We start from the raw sequence: 19,795 nt of genomic DNA on the forward strand, positions 1-19,795 counted from the left end.
AGAATCAGCTATTGAGCTCTTGAACGCCAAATTTTCCCAAACTGATCTCGATGGTCGGATATAGCTCTATTCAAGTAAGTTTCATGTACGTCAATTGTGAGATAAAAGGATGGTTAAGAAAAGTGGCAACCAACGTAGTCGTTTCATTTATTTTTCCGCTTATTGTTTTATCACGACATATTCTCCGTACAATACTCTTATAATAAACTGTGCGAATATATAATATACGAATATATATAATTGTACGAATATTTTCAAACTACGATGAGAGTTTGAAATTCCGTAGGATTTTTACGATTGAGAAATTTGTATATTTTTAAATGTTTAAAAACTAGATTTTTGCATCTACTTCCCAACTTGTACTTTCTTTATTCTTATCTTTATAAATTATTAAATAAACAGATGAGAGAACATTAAAACTATACAGTTGGAAATATCATCGATACAATAATATCAATACAGTTCGAATCGTTAAAAAATTCTATTTTGATATAATAAATGGTTTTTGTGATTCGCAATTATACTTAAATATGCGATAATTTATTTGTATAGAGCTTTCCATAGGAAATGACGGAAGTTTATAAGAATGCTATCACATTCGATAAAGATTATTATTGTTCATTAAAACAGAGGTTATCGTATATGATAAAAAGTTCTACGTATCAGGATATGGTAATCGTCACGTACCGTCAGCACACAATCTGCTGTGTTCCAAAGATCAATACATCTATTCCACTAGTTGCATTGGTGATGTACGATAGTCAATAACTAAGGTCGCTAAATATTACGCGTTAAAGATAATTATGCGGCAGCTCGGTATATAACTCTTGTATTAATAATATATGTAAATATAAGTATAACTGTAAATATGTAAATGTATTTATAGATCGTGAGGGCGGGATTACATCTATTACTTTATCGATCTATCGATCTTTAGTAGAAATATAAAAAAAATTTACGTCAGAAGATTGTTGAAATATCTAGTCTAATCTCCGATAACTTTTATCAACATTGTTACCGGAGATTCTGATATACATATTCGAACATTGATTGAAAATTAGAATCAAACATTTATGTAAATTAATTTTCTTCTCCAATTGTACGCCATATTATACAACTTAACTCAAAAAATTTGTTAAGTAACGTTTAAACATTATTTTCCTCGTGAACATAAAACGTTTCAAATTGTCCAATCTGGATTATCATATTATAGAACTCTCTGTAGAACGCAGATGTTTTTCTCTGAGTCATTAGTTAGTTCAAGAGATGAACTTGACTGACTAATAAAACTGATATTGCGTTCTGAAACAGTAGATTAATTATTGAAAGCGATGTTTGCGTTATATAAAATCTTTCTCGTTATATCTCAGTGTTGATAACACGTTTATCAGGAACTAATATTAAGGTGTTAACGATAAGAGTGATTGTTATATTTCGTGGTATATTACCAACTAGACCAACGAATTACTTGTTATATCGTTGTCACGAGAAGGACAAAAATTATATCGTGGATAATACGAAACATATTACTATATTTATCGTTAGCTTTACAGTAATGACTGACTTTGGTTTCTATATTGAAAATGTTGAAGTTAGAAGAAATTGCATAATATTTTATGACTTGAGTTATTTTAATAATGTGTATTCATTAGGGGCAGGTTAAGGTTTCTTTGATTAATAATTATAAATTTAAATGTATGTGAGATAGGCAAACTCGACTAACAAACTTTGAGACAGATTTATTATACGATATAAATATAATATATAATATATATTACATATATATGTTATATTGTATATTTATATTGTATAATTATATATTAGGTTGTCTGAAAAGTTTCTTTTGTTTTATAAGGGAATAATAGACGCATAATGTTTCTTGTTTTATATTAGTTTATTGAATTATGCACGAACATAATAATAGAAATAGAACGCAATGAATAAAATTCAATAAAATAATATAAAACAGAAATTGTTGTTCGTCTATTATCACCTTATGAAACGAAAGAAACTTTTCGGACAACATAATATATAAGTTATATGGTAGAAATATATCTTTTTAAAATAATGTTATTATCAAATATAAATACAAAGCTTCGTAGTATTTTATTATATTATTTATGAAACACTTAATCCAGAAGAAAATAATTTACTATTTATACTTTCGGCACAATATTTGTAACTAACCGTGTTTATTAACTTTGATTTAAATTAACATGTTTGTTAGCAGGAGTGATAGTGAGATCAGTCCTATAATACTGGTTGTAATATTGCTACCTGAAAAAATCATATACATTAATATAATATATTATAAGTAATACTTTTCAAAGAGTAACTTTACTATGCGAAGCTAATAATAAGAAAAATAGTTTTTTGTTTATTACAACTCCTACGATAAAACGCTTACAACAGACATATTAATTTAGAAAAAGTGTAACTAATACAAAAAGTTTCAATTTCTTCAATATCAACTTTTTTTAAATTAATAATCAACATTTCTTAACACCACATTTCAAGATACGAAATGATATGATTAAAAGTAGTGTAGCAATGTGATTTAGAAAAATTAATATATATCGCAGATAAATTCTTGGTCTTCATACAACTGACTAGTTTACGAAGTTCTTAATAAACATCTATAAGCCTATTAACATTAAAATAAATAAATTAATAGCATGGAAGGTAGATAATAATATCGTTATATGTGTCCTACATTGTTACGTGCTCAACTGCAGCCAAGAACTAAAAGATAAGGGACAAAAATACAGAAGTAAAAAAGAAATATAAAAATGAGAATATGGCAAGCACGAAAACATATGCAGTTCCAAGGAATATTATTATTATTTCTTGTTCTTATGCGAAAAGATTCGTTTCAGATGGTTTACGTAGTCTTGCCAATACGTCTTATCGCCTTCTACAATCGCAAAAATTGCAACGCAACTTATTTGCAAGAAGGCATGCGAGCAGTCGAAAGGTAATTGCTACCTAGTTATATTATTTTACCGCATAGGAGTGTTCCACGTGCAATCCAAAAAACTACTGGTTAAAGCTTCAACGCCCTGTTTCTTTTGTACCGTCGGGAATCAAATGCAAGGAAACCTTCCAATCGGTCACAAGTCAAGGTTACTTACTGTTGAAGTCGCACACAGTGTCATTTCGTTGAATGTAATTCCAGTCGCATGCGCTCTGACCGTTCCTGCAGACCGCTCCAACCCCGGAATTCAGATAACATTCCCGGAGATTCTCGCAGTTCATACCAAGAACTGAAAGAATTCAGCGAACAAAAGTATTTTTATTAATTTACATGCAACTAGCTGAAGAAAGAAAATTTGTTTAAACATCGTGCATGTAAACTTCCTTTGAATGCAAACACTGCACAATTTTCAGCGAATTGTTAGATGTCCAATGTCATTTTCAACTTGTTTGTTCGATGTACGTCTTATTCAACTGGTTCTAGATAATTGTACGACTACGATCGCAAATTCGTCATTTTTCTGTTTGCTCTTGCGCATTTTTCATTACGTAGATGTAAAATATCACGAGCTAGTAATTCCTAGGTATGTAATGGCAAAATATGACGATATTACATCTCGAATGAGAGATAAAAAAGAAGCGAATAATATTCGGATTTTGCAATAAACCCATGAAATGAACGTGATAATTTCCGGCATTTAATAAGTCATCCGGCAATGGAAATATGAATTGTCATGAAATTATTACCAGTCGATTATTAACGTTTGCCTGATAGAAATTAGTCCATGAACAACGTTATATCTTTGATTGTCAACGAAAAAAGATAATTGAACTTAATAATTGTAGAGAGCTTTGCCAGAAATAATTTGAATGGGATTAAATTTTGGCTTTTTCTTATATGCAAAATTTCTTTACGATCTATTATTTATCACATTACGAAGAGAAGATATATAAATTGCGAGTTCCGAATTGCTACTCACGAACACAATAAAAAAAAAGATGTTGGGATTGACGCGACAAAATCTTAATTAATGGGGTGTATTTGTGAACATTAATTCGCCTTTCCTTGTTAACAGGTTAATTAACGAGTCATGAAATTATACGCAGCACACATGTACATGTCGGAGATGAAAGGACATCGGGGCCTTTCTTTTGGAGTGATAAGGAAAATCTCCAATACCCTAGCCCGGACTTTTATTGTAGCTACCCTTAAGCAATAAAAATAGGAAATAGTTGTAAGACGCTAATCCGATTATGTGTACTTAGGGTTTATGACGATGGGCTTGGGCTCGAGGTGACATAATGAGTCACGGGACGAACATGTAACAACAGAGATATGGAATAATTATGCAGCTCTCCTTAAAAACAAAGATTGACTCGAGAGGTGGGGAGAAGACTATACAAGGGCAGTTCCATTTGTACGGGGAGTCACAGCAGGATCGTGTATCATATCGGATTCGTCTTCCCGTGGCCGTGGATTCGTATCGAACCTAAGTTCATTGTCATCGATCTCTCGTTTTTCCGATTGCCGTTATTACCTGTAACCTCTTGTAATCATCACCTCGGAACTAATAACGATCAGCGAGAATACATAACCACGATGGTGAATTCGAGTGAAGGTTCATCAGACGCCCATACTTCGAAGCTTTCTCCGACATATATATTTTCGTACCTTTGCGTTTGAAACATTTCTTGAACTTGTAATGATAACCTTCAGGACAAGTCGCAGCAAAACGCTGAATATTTTTATCGCAAGGTTTTCCATACGAAAGGGCTAAAAAAATATAATTGTATTTCTTGCTATTACGTTACATTCTTTATAGACTTGCGGATGTTTGTGCATTTATGAGGAATTGAAAAGTGCAAAAATGTACAGAATGCATAGAATAACGAAAGTAAAGTAGTCATAATATTTAGTAGGTGAAACAAATCTTCATTTAGATTCTTCTTTTTTAATTATATAGATGCATAAAAACATGAATTTGCGTAAACATTCGCAGTTACATACATATGTATTATTCCATGTATCTTAAACGATGTAAAAGAAAATCTATCTTTTGTATTTAAAACGATGAATTTCCATCAAATATGATCATTTTTTCAATAAAATTTCGCTTCGAAAAATAAACGACTTATGTTACATTTTGATATATATTTTAAAGAAGGTTCTTACCTTAAACACACATGTTGACTAATTCAGCAATGCACTGTTCCTTACAAATGCAATCATTAGATCTGCATATTGAATCTTTTGGTACACAACTAGCATTGGAAATACTACTGGAATTGAGACCTGGAAGAAAGATAATTTTAATAAAATCTCTGACTTATTTGTATGTTTAGATAAGAAATGATATCGTTTGAAAGTACAACAATGAAAGTCAGAATTACCAGGCACGCATTGCTTGTTTAACTCGTAATAATTATCTATACAAACACAAGTCATGTCTGTACATTTTGCATTCTTGATCCGTTTTGTACGATCGTTATCTACTTCACAAATATCTCCAAGATCTGGAATTAAATTACATATAATATCAATGTTTACAAAAACTGTACAATTTATTACTGCACGATGATTTTTAGTTTCAACGTATAAAAAGCAGCATTTTACAAATAACTCATTACAATAGCCTGTTTTATGTACACTGGCTCATGAATGTATTTGGACACTCATCATATTGTCTGCGTGTCTTGTATAAAACATTTTGAAATTTCATTTCAGCTGTAGTGAAACACGATATCATGGTTATATTGATAAAATTTTAAACCAATCTGAAAATGCATATACAAAAGTTACATATTTACTCTAAATATAAGTTAAATAAAAAATTAGTATATAATATGGACAGTTTTAATATAAGCATTAATATAAGCATTAATAATGGTCCCACTGAATATCGAGGCTAATTGATACAATGAGTAATAATTTAAATACTTCTTCTTTGTGCAATGTATATTTGCACTAAATATCTTATAGCCTCCGTATACATTTGCAAATTTGTTTCAAATTTTATTAATATAATCATCACAGTCTTATCTTCATAAAGTACTAATGAAAGTTCAAAATGTTTTGTATAACATACATAACATATCCTCAGGAGGTTTCTGACTGTTCAAATATATTCGTGAGCCATTATAGATATAACTTAAAACGTATCGTACCAGTTATATCTTTCACGCAAGTTGTCTTATTACTGGTTGCATGAGTTCCGGTTGGGCAGGAGCATAACTTCCTTACATCACAAAATCACTGTCGATACCATCAATATAACAATCTACGTTTTGGTGACACGATTTACCTATCCCTCTTTCTGTCCAACAAAACAACTCAGTCTCGTTAAACCGAGATTTCTCACTTCAAGCACATCGTTTATCTTTGCAGATAGCATCCAGCCCGAAAGCCTAACATTGCACATCATTTTCGCAAGTACCGTTATATTGTACAGTTACTACAACGTACAGAAAAGAATGTTATTGTTTATAATAATAATACTCGTTTCGAATAGAATTTTGTGTGGAAGTTTTCGGATCTATCACTTACCTGTTTCACATTTTCTATTATCTTAAGCAACTTTCTTCAGTTTATGTGCCGTTCCGACATTCCGAGCCTTCGATTCGAATTTCATTTGCTCCAGTTACACATGGTTTTCCAAGTTCTACAAGAATATTTTGCGTTAAGAAATATTTGTTTTCATTCTTGCTTAAGCAAACAAGACATTTCAGAAAATTTTGCAATGATAAAATACATAGTTATAAGTCTCTTGGAACATTTCACTATCATTATCACCATTAGCGGCCCTTCTGTACTAAAAGATAACCTTGTGAATCTATGCAATTCCTATGAAAAGTGAATTTGGCGGATAGAGCACTTTAACAAATATATATAAATCTTTTTTTATGATATTTAACTTTCAAGCAGTGTTTATTTGTTTGTTCGGACATGTTCCACATTTAATTCAACTATAGTGGCCATTAATTTTTCGTTCAAGTTTTAATGGACAAAGACAAGTAAATAATTTTACCTGGAATACATTTCTCTCTCTAGTTGAAAAGATTTCCACGATTACATCTACAAATTTTCAAAGATCCGCAAGTTGCATCTCCAAATTCTTTACAGTCCGCATCCTTTGAACATTTCTTTTAAATATTGTATCCTCTTTAGGATAAAAAATGTACACTCTAAACTTTGCATTCTTGTCCTTGTCATTTTAATTCCCATATTAGTAAATGAAAGTACTCTCATATTAATAAAAAATGTATTTACAAACCTTTCTTGATTGTATTTTTTTTTTGTCAATATTATTATTATATAAGAGTGTTGACATATTTTCACGTGTCTGCGAAATATCACATATATAGTTGTTACACGTAGTTGTAACGTAACACGTAGTATAGTTGTTGGTCCATCCTTTGCAATCGTTATTTATGATACATCTTTTGCCATACACTATGCAATAAAAATATCGAAATTATCGAAGAAAATTTAAAAATTGTTATTAGTAACAATGATTATGACGAGAAACATGAACATTTGAATCAAAGTTATATTAAAGAGATTATGATTACTTAAGTTATTGAAAAAGTATTGATTAAATGAAGTATAAAGAAAATTTTTAATTCTATAACAACGTTACGAATTGAATGTTTCTCTGATTGGAAAAATATAATATAATATAATAATCTTATTTGTACTTTTGGCTCATAATCTATTACAAGGAGATTGATAGGTTCTTATTTCAAATTTCTTACGCTATATTATATTCTTACGACCATCTGTAAGTTACTATATTATACTATATTACTATTTTATTCAGTTGCTCCGATTGAAAAAATGATCTACTGAATAATTGCAAAATATCTTCTTCCTCATATTGATAAATTTTCTGTTTAATACTTGCATATATTGTATAATACCGTAAAAAACGGACAATAATGTGTCGTATACATTAGATGTATATAGAATAGGATAAATCATCAGTTTACAATAACCTACTTTATGAGACTGGAACGTATAAACGTGTTTTGATGTGATATGATTATATTTTATCAGTTGTTATTATTTTAGAATCAGAAAAACCTACCTTTCGCACCTGGACGACAAGTTCTATATTTTCGCTGATAATATCCAGGACTACAGTTGCAAATGTTATTTATGCAACGTGAGGTTTGAAAATGGCCGATTACATAGCAATCGCCGTCTTCTTGGCATTTTTCGAGTAATCCTGTAAAAGTTTATTTCGTGAGAAGTTTGCGATATTATTATGTAGATAATATTGTGAAATGCACGATATACCTAAATATGCACGACATTTTCCATGTATATAATAATATCCCTCAACACATACGCAAATTCCATTTCTGCATATTCTACCTCTCGATAAATGCGCAGAGCACTGCATCGATTCTTGGCAATCGTCACCATACGCGCTGATAACTATAAATATCGCAGAAATAAACGTAACAACTTAATAACGACGCTCGATGACGTATAATGACTTTATGAGTAAACGGAATATTTTATCTAACCTCGTTCTAACGTATAGTACAGTAGAAGCTCGATTGTTACAACATCGATTAATGGAAAATCGATTCATCGAAGTTTTGCAAACGTTCCTGTGAAAGAAAGATTGAAAGACGAGAACAAAAATCGAAATACATTACATATAATTATATATTACTAAATTTTTATCCAGAAGTTTTATTCCTGATTAAATTCCAATTTCTCCGTCATTTGTTTACACCGTCAAAGATAAAATAAGCTAATTAGATCATTGTATTTTCCCAATTCCCAGTCTGTGATTTGCTCATACGTTCTATGCTTGTTCTAGTCATTTTAACACTTAAATTAAACACTTTTCTCAATTATTGAGTTGAATTATTTTATCTATTTTTCCATTGTCCTACAAGACATAAATTGACAATTTCAATGTGTTTCACATTTGAAAGAAATCACAAACTAATGTATTATTATAATTAATCGAGTAATTAATTTTTACACGTAATGATAAACGTTTGATTATAAATAGATATTTTTTCGTAATTTACCTGTAATACATATTGTAAAACTTCCATCGAAATTATAATCTGGATCACATTGATATGTACCATTGATACAACTACTGCGATTTACACAGCAATCAGACGTAGCAGTACATTTCCAATTAATAAGATCTCTTAAATAATGTTTCATTATCAGTAGAATACGTTTCTTTTGCTTCAATCCCGTGCGTTGAATCTAAAATCGTGAATTATGAGTTCCCAATTACATGCGAGTTGAACTGTAATCGTTAAAGATTAATGTTGCAAGCAAATCATGTATTATCGACGGTAATTGAGGATCATACTTACTTCTAGATGTTTATGATAGTTATAAAAATATATTGAAGCAATATTGCGTGATACACTTCGAAAAAATCCGTTAATACTGTCTACGATTTCTTAAACTAATATAACAAAAACGTGAAGGACTAAGATATATGTATAGCTTTATTTGATGCGCACATTTCACGAATTACATAATCACATGTAATAATTGCATGTATATAATTTCTGAACTAGACGCGTGCAAAGGAAAATTTATCTTCTTCGACAAAAAATAGACATGATACATACGACAAACAACACGCTGCGCTGTTAAATACTATTAATGAAGAAAAGTTATTTCGCAAATCACTATTCGATCAACACATTGAATATTAAAGACGCATACTGGAAATGAGCTAGACGTTCACTCGAAATTTAACGTTCTTTTGACAGAAATTGACTCAAAACTTTTACAATTTTAGAATAAAAATATATTTAATAAGATAAAGCAAGCAAATATATGTTATACACGTTTCAAAGTAAAATATAAAATTAGAAAAGTTCTTACCATTGTGTAAAAAATATGTTAAATAAAATAATAGACAAACCACTACATTTGAAATACGCAACATGTTTAGTACATTTGCTTTTAACTGAAACGTACAAATATTCTGGTACGACGATCGTTGACGAATTTTATCAAGTTAATCGTATCTGATATAAAATGTACACCTGCATTGTTATCAAACAAATATTAAATTATCCGAGAAAACAATTTTTCCGTAGTCATTTCGTTCACTGTTTACTTAATTTTCGAACAAAAAAAAAGGTGTTTCATACAATTTCACATAAAATATAATAATTTTATCAATTGGGACAAGAGTATTTGTAGTAAATATATATTCCACGAATTATTAAATTGCTGATTTGAGATTTAAATACGCAAAATCATGTGTTTTAAAGATCCTATAAGTTTGAAAATTGCTATTGTTAATAATTGGTTGATAATGAAATAATATGAGAAAGATTGATATGAATGTATGTAGGTAGTATAATGTTTTATATGTGTATAATCGTAGCTTATCTGATAATATTCCCGATTATACCAATTGTAAATAAAGCATGAGTTTTCAGTAATCTTTATCTCTATAATTTATAATTATTAAATCAAATGGTGCTTATTTATGAAAAGAAAATTGTCTTGTATGAATTACGATTGTTTGACATTCTTCGAAACTGTTTACAAAATATCATTTTCGAAAATACTAAGGAAATCCCCTAACTATTTTTTTAATCAGAAGGTCATCAGGCACAAAGATTAATTCAACACTACACACTTTTATTCCATATCTTTCTCGATAAAAATGAAAATAGACGTAAAAATGAAAACAGACGTAAAAATGAAAACAGACGTAAAAATGAAAATGTAAAGTGAAAACAAATCACTGAATATGACATACAAGTAATATTTCCAATGCTGAAAACATTATTAATATTATTGAAATACGTAATATTAAAATTACAAATATTATTCAACGTACACAATATTTTCCTGGAACATACTTTACGTAATAAGTGAAGATGAATTTATTCCTACAGCGCAACGTCACGAAAATGTAATATCATATTGTGCGTCAAAATGATATGTTATATAACTTTAATTTGTTTCCTTTGTGCGTACATTAATAAAGAATCACTTTAGTTTCAAATCTGATATAAAATGTCGTTGTTTTAAAATCGTGATCGAGAATGCATAATTTAAGGAAATGCGTATTCGACAAAACAGTTAGCAAAACAATTAGCAAAACAAAAGCAGGTTTCTTTATTCACAACAAGCATAAAATTGTAGATGACCTATAGGAGATATGTCTTGACCTCTGGACATCTTCCTCGTAGTATGAAACTTGTGGTAGGAGACTAAGCTTTATCGTTGATGCGACCTTTTATTTCTTTTTATACTAAACTTTGCCAGGTCGAGGTTAATTTGTACTTTTGCGTTTACCATTTAATGTTCTTTCTTTCTTCCTCAATAGTTAGTTTATGGCAGATCGTTCATCATGAAGGAACAGTGGAGCATCAGTAATGGTAAGTTTATTCTCTTCATATTTGTTTTCATTACGCGTGCATATGTAAATTTTACAATGCGCAGTTAATTAATCTTCGCGTAGTTTTTTCAATTTTTCGTTTCATAATTTGTAAAAAAGGGTTTTTTTTTGAGAAATAGAAATATTTATGGAAAAATCACTTTGGACCATCCAACAGTCTTTTTATACGATCATGGTTAACTGAAATTACAATTTATTATGTGACACTCCAATAAACGAAAGAAATATTCCATCTCAACTTCTTATAAATGTTAATTTGAACTTGTATTTACGTCAACGTTGTACTTACACTTAGTGTTACAAACAAACATGTTGCATATTCCACATATAGTTATTACTCCAAGAATTAAATTTTTCTGTTTAAAAGGAACAACGTCAAAGTTCAACATAGTGCGTTCTTTCTAATTTCAGCATATCAATATGCATTTTTAATGAATTGAATGTTAATAACGTGCATAAATATCACCCAGAAATTGCGAATTTAAAGCGTTAGTACATCAGAACTTTGCTAAGAGAGTGTGCAGAAGACAAGTGATTCTGAAAGTGATTTTACTCCATCAGTTATTATTTAATTATATCTGATTATTTAGAGATACTTTTATTCGTTGTCATCAATCTTTTTCAATGCAACACATAAACTACAACTTAATCTCTTTATCTCTTTTATCGCAGAGAAGCTTATAAGTGTGGAGGAGGGACATGGAAATTCAATTCCCGACAAGAAAGGTATCACATATTTGAAACCCGTGAACACACACCATATATGTGAACAAATAATACAATGCGTGAAACTAATCCTGTACTTGGAACTGCTACTGTTTGTCGGATGGGCTTCTTACACAATATGGCAAAGTTATCATATCGATTCAATAGAAGCCAAGGCTATAGACAACGTTCGAGAAGCAGAATCAAAAAATTTATTCGACCAACAATCGACATTTGTCGAAAGTACTCTTGCACCCGAAGAATTGCATACATCGGAAGATAAAGTAGTATTGATACACGCAATGGGATATGTGGAAGATTCGCATCACGATAAGAAACAGCCCTTCAATGAAGAACACGACATTATACCGATAGCAAAACCCGATCGAGACTCTCCAACAAAAGACAGTGAATCGTCGTCTGTACCGAAAGTTGATAGTGCAAAAAACGTTGAAAATAATGAATCAGATAAAGATACTACTGTATATAATTATTCCGAAGTACAAGATCACTTTATAACCGAAGAACCGAAACAAGTAGAAAATGGGAAAGAAGAAAATTCGGAATATTATGCGCTTCTTTCGTTACTACTACAAAATGCTATGAAGACAGAACCTATGAAAGATCATACCACCGATAGCAGCATTAACTTGCAAGATGCTCCGGTATTAAGTGGACCGATCTATACACCTGTAGAAAATCAAGAGAAGGAAATTTGGGAATACCTGAGAAATAAGAAAAACTGGTATCCGGAAAATACAGAAAGTCAAGTAAATCAGGAAAACGGGGAAAATTTTGAAAATCTAGATACACAGGGAAACTTGGAAAATCAGGAAAATTGTAAGAATGAAGAAAATTACGAGATTCAGGAAAGTGAGGTAAATCAGGAAAATCAGGAATATCAGGAGAATCAAGAAAATTTGGGTATTCTGGAAAACCAAGAGAATCAGGAAAATCTGGATGTTCTGGGAAATCAAGAAAACGAGCAAAGTGCTCCAGGAATTCAAGAAAGTCCGGAAATTCTGGAAAATGTCGAAACACCGATATTAATTATGGATGATGATTATTTCGAAAAAAATTTGAAAAATGACATGCTTTCTATGTTACGGACACCACAAGACCCATACGTCGCTGATAAATCTGATGACCATTTTGACAGAATTGGTGATATGTTTCGAACAGATTACGAGGATGGACTGGGCGATTTTCATTACAGATATGTACCTTATTTCTATTTTGACCCATCTTTAGATTTCGAGAAAACGGGTACATATAATTCTAAGTCTGACTTATTTTTGTAACGAAATATTGTACAGGGTATCCCACTAATTTTGTCCATTTGAAATATCTTCGTTATGAGAAATAGTATGCGAAAAAATGTCATATAAGAATTGAAAAATAATTCTAATATGGTGGTAGCAACAATGTCTTTATATGGGGCAGGATAAAGGAGACCTCGAGATCAATTTTCATTTCTAAGATAGATATTAAAGTAAGTTTTATATTTAGAATTCGTGATCTTGTCGAATTTAAACTCAAAAGAATAAACATTTTCTCTATTAAAAATGAGAACTAATTTACTCATCCCCTCATGTTATGTTTTTGTTGGAACGACTACTACTTTTATCAGTAATATTTTCATTTATTATTTGAAATAAAGAAGATATTTTAGGTGGATAATGACGGAGCATTCTGTATAATACAAGAAAATTTCAACAAATAATCTCATGTAATAATTTCTTATCATGGTTACAGAAGAAGCAACCCGTAGTTAAGATTTCTATCGTAAAAGTATAGCAATAATTTGAAAAGATGTGTTTCGTATTTCTTTGTATCACTTTATAATTAATCTTTTAATTTAAATAACTTATAGTAACTTATTGAATAAATCAAACGTGAAATTGTAAAAGAAAATGTTTTGTGAATTTTATTCGCTTATTTTACTTTAATCCATATTTGGTTATTTCACATTCTGAGTCTTCTTGTAGAGAATTACAGTAATATTATTAGTAGAATTTTACAAGTCGCAAGTTACAAGTTAATATGAATGAGCGATCCCGGTTGGATAAGAAAAGAAATGAAAGTTCACAAATTTCATGTTATCTGATTAATCCATTTGGTAAAAAATTGTAAAATCGCAAAAGAAAACTTTATAATCTACAGCTCGTAGTTTGTCAATTTATTAATATTGTTAATTGGTAAATTATAATTTTATTTATATAGGAATTTGGAGAAGCAACTTTAAAGGGAAGCACGCTTTAAGAAAATCGTATCATACCTTGGCAGACACGCAATTGAAATTGCAATTGTGAAAAAGAAGATGTTTTGTGAATCCTAATCTTTATCTTATTTAAAATAAATCTTGTATGTGTTCATAATTACAAACATCATTCATAAATGTTCAATAGAAAATCATGGCATATTTTGAATTCCGCATATTTATTTTATTTAATCCATATTTCACAAACGTACCTGTTTATAATTACAAATATCATCCATAAAGGTTAACGTTATTTGACAAAATCATGTCGTAGAAAAATTAATGCATCATTCGCACAGCTGCGCATGGGCCTTGAACTTATTTATGCTAATATGTAACGATTTACACCAGAGTTAGTCTGATAACGTTTCCATACGTCGGCTAATAGGCAATTACGATTGGTCGGTCAGCGATTACGAACTGCTGAAGTAGGTCAGTCTAAACCATGTTTTTTGAAGGAGATCACTATCAAAGAACGCACATAACCCTTATAACTTTTTATGATACGCTATAAATTGAATACCTATGCTTAAGAAATAAATATGCCACTTCTGTTTCCCCTTTATATTAATTCTAACTCGGGACAACGAATTTAACTGGATGACTTGTATTTTCTTATTCTTTATTCGACGATACTATGTTTTCTTTCGATGTTGACGTCGTCATTCAAATACTAGATGATTCAGCAACTGAACTAGAATATAACTTGGTTTTGGGAAAAACTACAGACTCGTAGGAGAAGATTCTTACGTGTATAACAAGCTCTATGTCAATTCTATGGTATAATTTTTCACGTAAGTATATCGGTACACTTGCAAAGTGCACTTAATGAGTCTAATTGAAATTTATGTAAACTGATTCAACCAGTGATTCTGTGAATTCTATGTACCGTAAGTAATTACAAACTCAATCGCATTTTTAGATTTTTCACAATATCAGAACAAAAATTGACAAACTATATAACTATATAATTTCATACTATAACATAAAATAAACCTGAAGATGGAAGAAACAAAAATTTTCTTCTTTTTAAGTCTGCAAGAAATTCAATTTTCTTTTAAACTTGTGTTTTTAAGTATGAAGAAATATAAGCTACGTTTTTATTTTGTTCAGTTTTCGTTCAATATCTAGTGGATTTTTCTTCATTTTCCATTACTTCTAGTAATCTGTTAGATAGGCTATCCGCTAACTTATTTAAAGTTTCATTTGTAATATCCGCTCACGTGGATTTTATACTTTTTTTTGTAAGTTCAACGATATTTTCTATAGGTGTCTTCTCATGAACTCGTTAACTTTTCTTGCTAAAATTCGCTACAGATCCTTGGTCGGGTTCAGATCAGAACTCAATGCTGACCAGGATAATAATTTTATTCTGAAGTCTAGAAATCACGTTTTTCGTAGTGGCAGTTATATAAATAGGAGCAATGTCTCGCTGAAAATTTGTTTTTTTATCTTCTAGATTCAGTTATGAAAGGTAATAATATTTATTAATAATTCGCCATTCAATTGACATAACCAGACAGGATTACTGGTTTCTTGGAAATATTGAAACAATAATGCAGAAAATATATCTGAGTTTATAATTATTCACAGCACTGTAAAAGATATACTGTGATATCGTTGAAAATTCAACATTTCGCGAGACATTCAATTTCTTTTGAAACTATAACGAGCACTCAAACTAGAAATCTTTCTACATATTTCCTTCCCATTACATTTTCCACATTATTACCATTATCAATCTAACAAAGAATAAGAAAGAAAGATTGCAGTGATTGTTTGTCAAGCAACCAAGAATTTAGGGTTACGCGTGCTTTCATGATATCTGGCATACGTATTACAATACACAACACTTGCAAATTCTGATTCGTTAATGGCATTCTGCTATTTTTATAGGTTCTAAAGGTTAACATATTCTGTTCTAAGCGCGATATGCAACAACTGAGTAACACGAGTCTCGAGTTGAGCTTCAACCATTCAAATGTACCTATTTCTGAATTAACTTTGAAATAATGAGTTTACTATGCTTTGCTTTCCGGAAGAAGGACAATCGTGAACAAGGGTCGCCTTTCTCACTAGCTTTCGAATAACAATAAACCATTTACAATTCACAGCGTGTATTACTCATCATTTCTCTCCTCTTTGAATATTTCCCAACGTCTTTTCAATTTTCAAATATTAAGTCGTCCAAAAAGTTTCTTCGTTTTATAAGGAAATAATGGATGCACAATATTTTCCGTTTTATACTATTTTATCGAATTACGTATGATCCATTTTGTTCTATCAAAATAAAGATCACAACGTTCGACAGATTAGGTTTCATGTTTGTATATATCTTTTCTTTTCTCAATTTGAATTCTTTCGCTTTTCACTGTACAAGGTAAAATAGAAAGAAACAACAGATTAGCTGCTCTCAGTGACCTTCTTCTTTCCAATCCTACAATACGTTTTCCTTCCCCTATTTCAATTCTTTCGCTTTCCATTGTACAAGGTGGAATAGGAAGAAACAGATTAGCTGCTCTCAGTGACCTTCTTCTTCTCAATCCTACAAGACACGTGAACCTAGACATTAATGTTACGGGAATTCCAATGTACATATGTTGATTAAGAATGTACATAAATTATATAGAAATCAATTATCTTGTTCATGTCGGGGTAATTGTTACTCGTTCAATAAAACACGCAAACGAACCACGTGAATATTCACGATCCACTTCCGATACCTTCTTCTTTCGAAAATACGAGACAGGCCCGACTGTTACGAAATCTTCGTGATATGTCGACAGCATGTAGTAATTGATGCTCGAAGGTAGTACAATATACCTAGCGTGCATGAACACACAATTCTGCAAATTTCAACCATAAGATAGTAGGAACAACGTTATAAATTTCTCAACTTTCGTATACGTATTTCGGGCATGCATATTTGCTATGTTCAAACCAATTGAATCGTCAGCTACAGTTACTTTGATACCGTTTACTTTCTTTATTTATAGAAGATAGCAGGAAACTCCTTGTACGCTTGCCAAGAGTAAATTGTTTAATTTGGTCGATACAAAATACCGTAATATCAAAAAAATGTAATAACTCGAAAACGCAAAGAAATAACTTAGATTATAATATTATTAACTTAGACAGAGATTGATAAGGTTAAGCAGGTGGAATTTACTATTATCCAATACCTAGATGAATAGATGAAAAATTAGTGTTTGCAATGATTACAAATATGAGCGAAGTCTAATTCAATAACGCCTCTTTAATGTTTAATGATACAGTGTTTCAAAGTGTGCTACTTTCTAATGGACTTAGCTAGCCACCAAGAAGACGTACATTAAAGATAATTTTTGGAAGTTCTCGTTGATCGTCCCTTTCCCATAAATATACATATACATAGTCTTCTCCGGAAAATAACCGAAGTCCTGAAGACTACAAAAAGTCAGTGGCGATATCAACGTTTATGGCGATTATATCACTAGAAGCAGGGTTGTAACAATGTTCATCAGAGTAGGGTTCGTTCACGCGTCGCAAAATCGGCTTCTATTGTATGAACTGCTTATCTCGAAAACAAACAAATTAAAACGTTGCACTATCCACCTCGTTCGTCAGACTTAGTACCGTGCAATTTCATCTTGTCTCGACGGCTTCAAATAACAACGAAGGTAAAACGACAACTTTCAAGACATCCGGAAGGCTATGACGGAGTATTCTCGAAAGAATTCCACAAAAAGACGCGCCACAATTATTCGACGCATTAATTGACCGCGTAAATCGTCGTATCGCCACAAGAGGAATGTGTCCCGAATAAAATTAAACATTGCAAGGATAACAGGATTATCGATAAAACCACTAGCAGAGTAGTCAGAACGACAGAACGAAAATTACGGTTCCTTCACGCCATATAAAGTACCAGAACCTGACATTTATACATTAAATACCGATAGCCGTCGCAAGCTCGTGGGAAGGCGCGCGAGTAATTCGTGGGTATCGCGAGGATGGCAAGAAATTCTGCGGAAAAAATGCGGGTCCGATTGGTGGTTGTTCTTGACAAACTCAAGTAGGAGTAAGTAAAATTAAATAGGCGTATTAACCGAAAGTGGTCACATATACAAACAAAACAATGTAGCAACGTATGACGATGAGCGATAGTGAAGAGTACACACTTTGAGCCTGTGCCGTTCATGGAAAATTCTTTCCATCTCTATGTTATACTTGATAATCTAGTCAACTTGCACCACCATCTTGCTAACTTCTAATTGTTAGTTATCAGAGTGGGCGGGGATGTTAAGTACGTTAGGGGGGCTACCAAGTCGAAGTTGTCGTGATTCGCTAGTCGTGTTACCGCCTATTCCTTGTAATTTATTATAAATCAATACGATACCCACACTGCCGTCCGTACATTACGAAACATTTGCCAACTGTAATTATAAACATTAATAAAATAATGTAATAATACAATTTAGGTTTCCTTATAACACGTGCGGTTAGTAAATGTCAATTTCAGTTTGTAGTTACAAAATCCATTTATGTCTAGCCTAGGTGTACTGTTAAGTGTTCAGCGAATTAACGTTAGTGTACAGCAGAACTCCACTTATCGAACTCGTCAAGGAACAAACAACGATGTCCGATGAAGGAATTATAATTGTTATACCGCAGATTTTTATGCATTTATAAATTAAGTATATAGATCGTGTATATGATTTTGCTGAATACAATGAGTGTTTTAAGTCGAGGTCCTCGAATTTTGATGTCTCATTCTCTTTTATTACAAGAAAAAGATTTTTAATGGTTAAGAAGTATTTTAACATATATGTAGTCAAATGAAAAATCACGTATGTCAGTAACGGTTCTTCTGTATCTTCCTCAATCTTAAGAAATTTGTTAACAATACGAAAGCATGATAACAATGTTAAGAGAGTAAAAAGCAACCAATTCGTTAATGCTGTTATAAACGGCAATGTATGGAACAGCAATGTATTCATAATGTATACACAGATATTAACGCGAGCCACTGCAAGAATATGTAGGCAGCTGATAATTCCCAGAACACCTATTTCCAGGATAATAACCGACTCGACGCGAAGTGATCCTGGATCAGTTAAATGGGCGTTCCACATTTCATTTTATCGATTACGATATTTTTGACATTTTCATCCCTAAAATTATAGCTAAAATTCATAAACATTTGTTTAAAATAAATCTTGAAATATATGGCAGTCTTTTAGAATTATTTAAATATAGTTGAACTATATATACCTTCAAAAGTGAAGTTTTTATCCAGAAAATCAGTTGGAATGAAATTAACATTTTTAAATGAGATACTGAGCTTTAAATGAGGCTTGATCTTCTAATGGATAGGGGAGTTGTATGACCGTTAAGGTTTCGTGACTGTGTAAAACGAAACACGACTTTTCGTGTACTACTTCCTTCGAAACAGTGATAAATTTTG

General features: G+C 31.3%; 1 protein-coding gene and 1 long non-coding RNA gene across 12 annotated transcripts; one reads left to right on the forward strand and one right to left on the reverse strand.

The window, feature by feature from the left end:
• Positions 1-35: 35 nt before the first annotated feature.
• Positions 36-14,003, forward strand: LOC122568243 (uncharacterized protein PF11_0213-like). 2 transcript variants are annotated; one of them, XM_043727786.1, is made up of 3 exons: positions 36-74; positions 11,313-11,364; positions 12,057-14,003. In XM_043727786.1, the coding sequence occupies exons 1-3, from the start codon at positions 51-53 to the stop codon at positions 13,388-13,390; spliced, it is 1,410 nt and encodes a 469-aa protein (XP_043583721.1). In that variant the 5' UTR covers positions 36-50; the 3' UTR covers positions 13,391-14,003. The 2 variants fall into 2 exon arrangements, with proteins under 2 accessions (XP_043583721.1, XP_043583711.1); XM_043727776.1 differs by lacking the exon at positions 36-74 and adding an exon at positions 11,114-11,188.
• LOC122568317 lies at positions 2,139-9,462 on the reverse strand. Of its 10 annotated transcripts, XR_006317051.1 has the most exons (13): positions 9,325-9,452; positions 9,022-9,211; positions 8,503-8,876; positions 8,270-8,410; positions 8,058-8,198; positions 7,245-7,423; positions 6,999-7,175; positions 6,518-6,632; positions 6,139-6,425; positions 5,365-5,487; positions 5,147-5,266; positions 4,646-4,747; positions 2,971-3,263 (listed from the first exon to the last, which is right to left on the reverse strand). It is a non-coding gene; the product is annotated as an uncharacterized LOC122568317 (long non-coding RNA). The 10 variants fall into 10 exon arrangements; XR_006317050.1 differs by adding an exon at positions 2,139-2,277 and having other exon boundaries at positions 3,132-5,266; positions 9,325-9,462; XR_006317046.1 differs by having other exon boundaries at positions 2,789-4,747; positions 9,325-9,451.
• Positions 14,004-19,795: the final 5,792 nt, after the last annotated feature.

This window comes from Bombus pyrosoma, linkage group LG1, assembly GCF_014825855.1.
Source record: "Bombus pyrosoma isolate SC7728 linkage group LG1, ASM1482585v1, whole genome shotgun sequence".
NCBI classification, from domain to species: domain Eukaryota; kingdom Metazoa; phylum Arthropoda; class Insecta; order Hymenoptera; family Apidae; genus Bombus; species Bombus pyrosoma.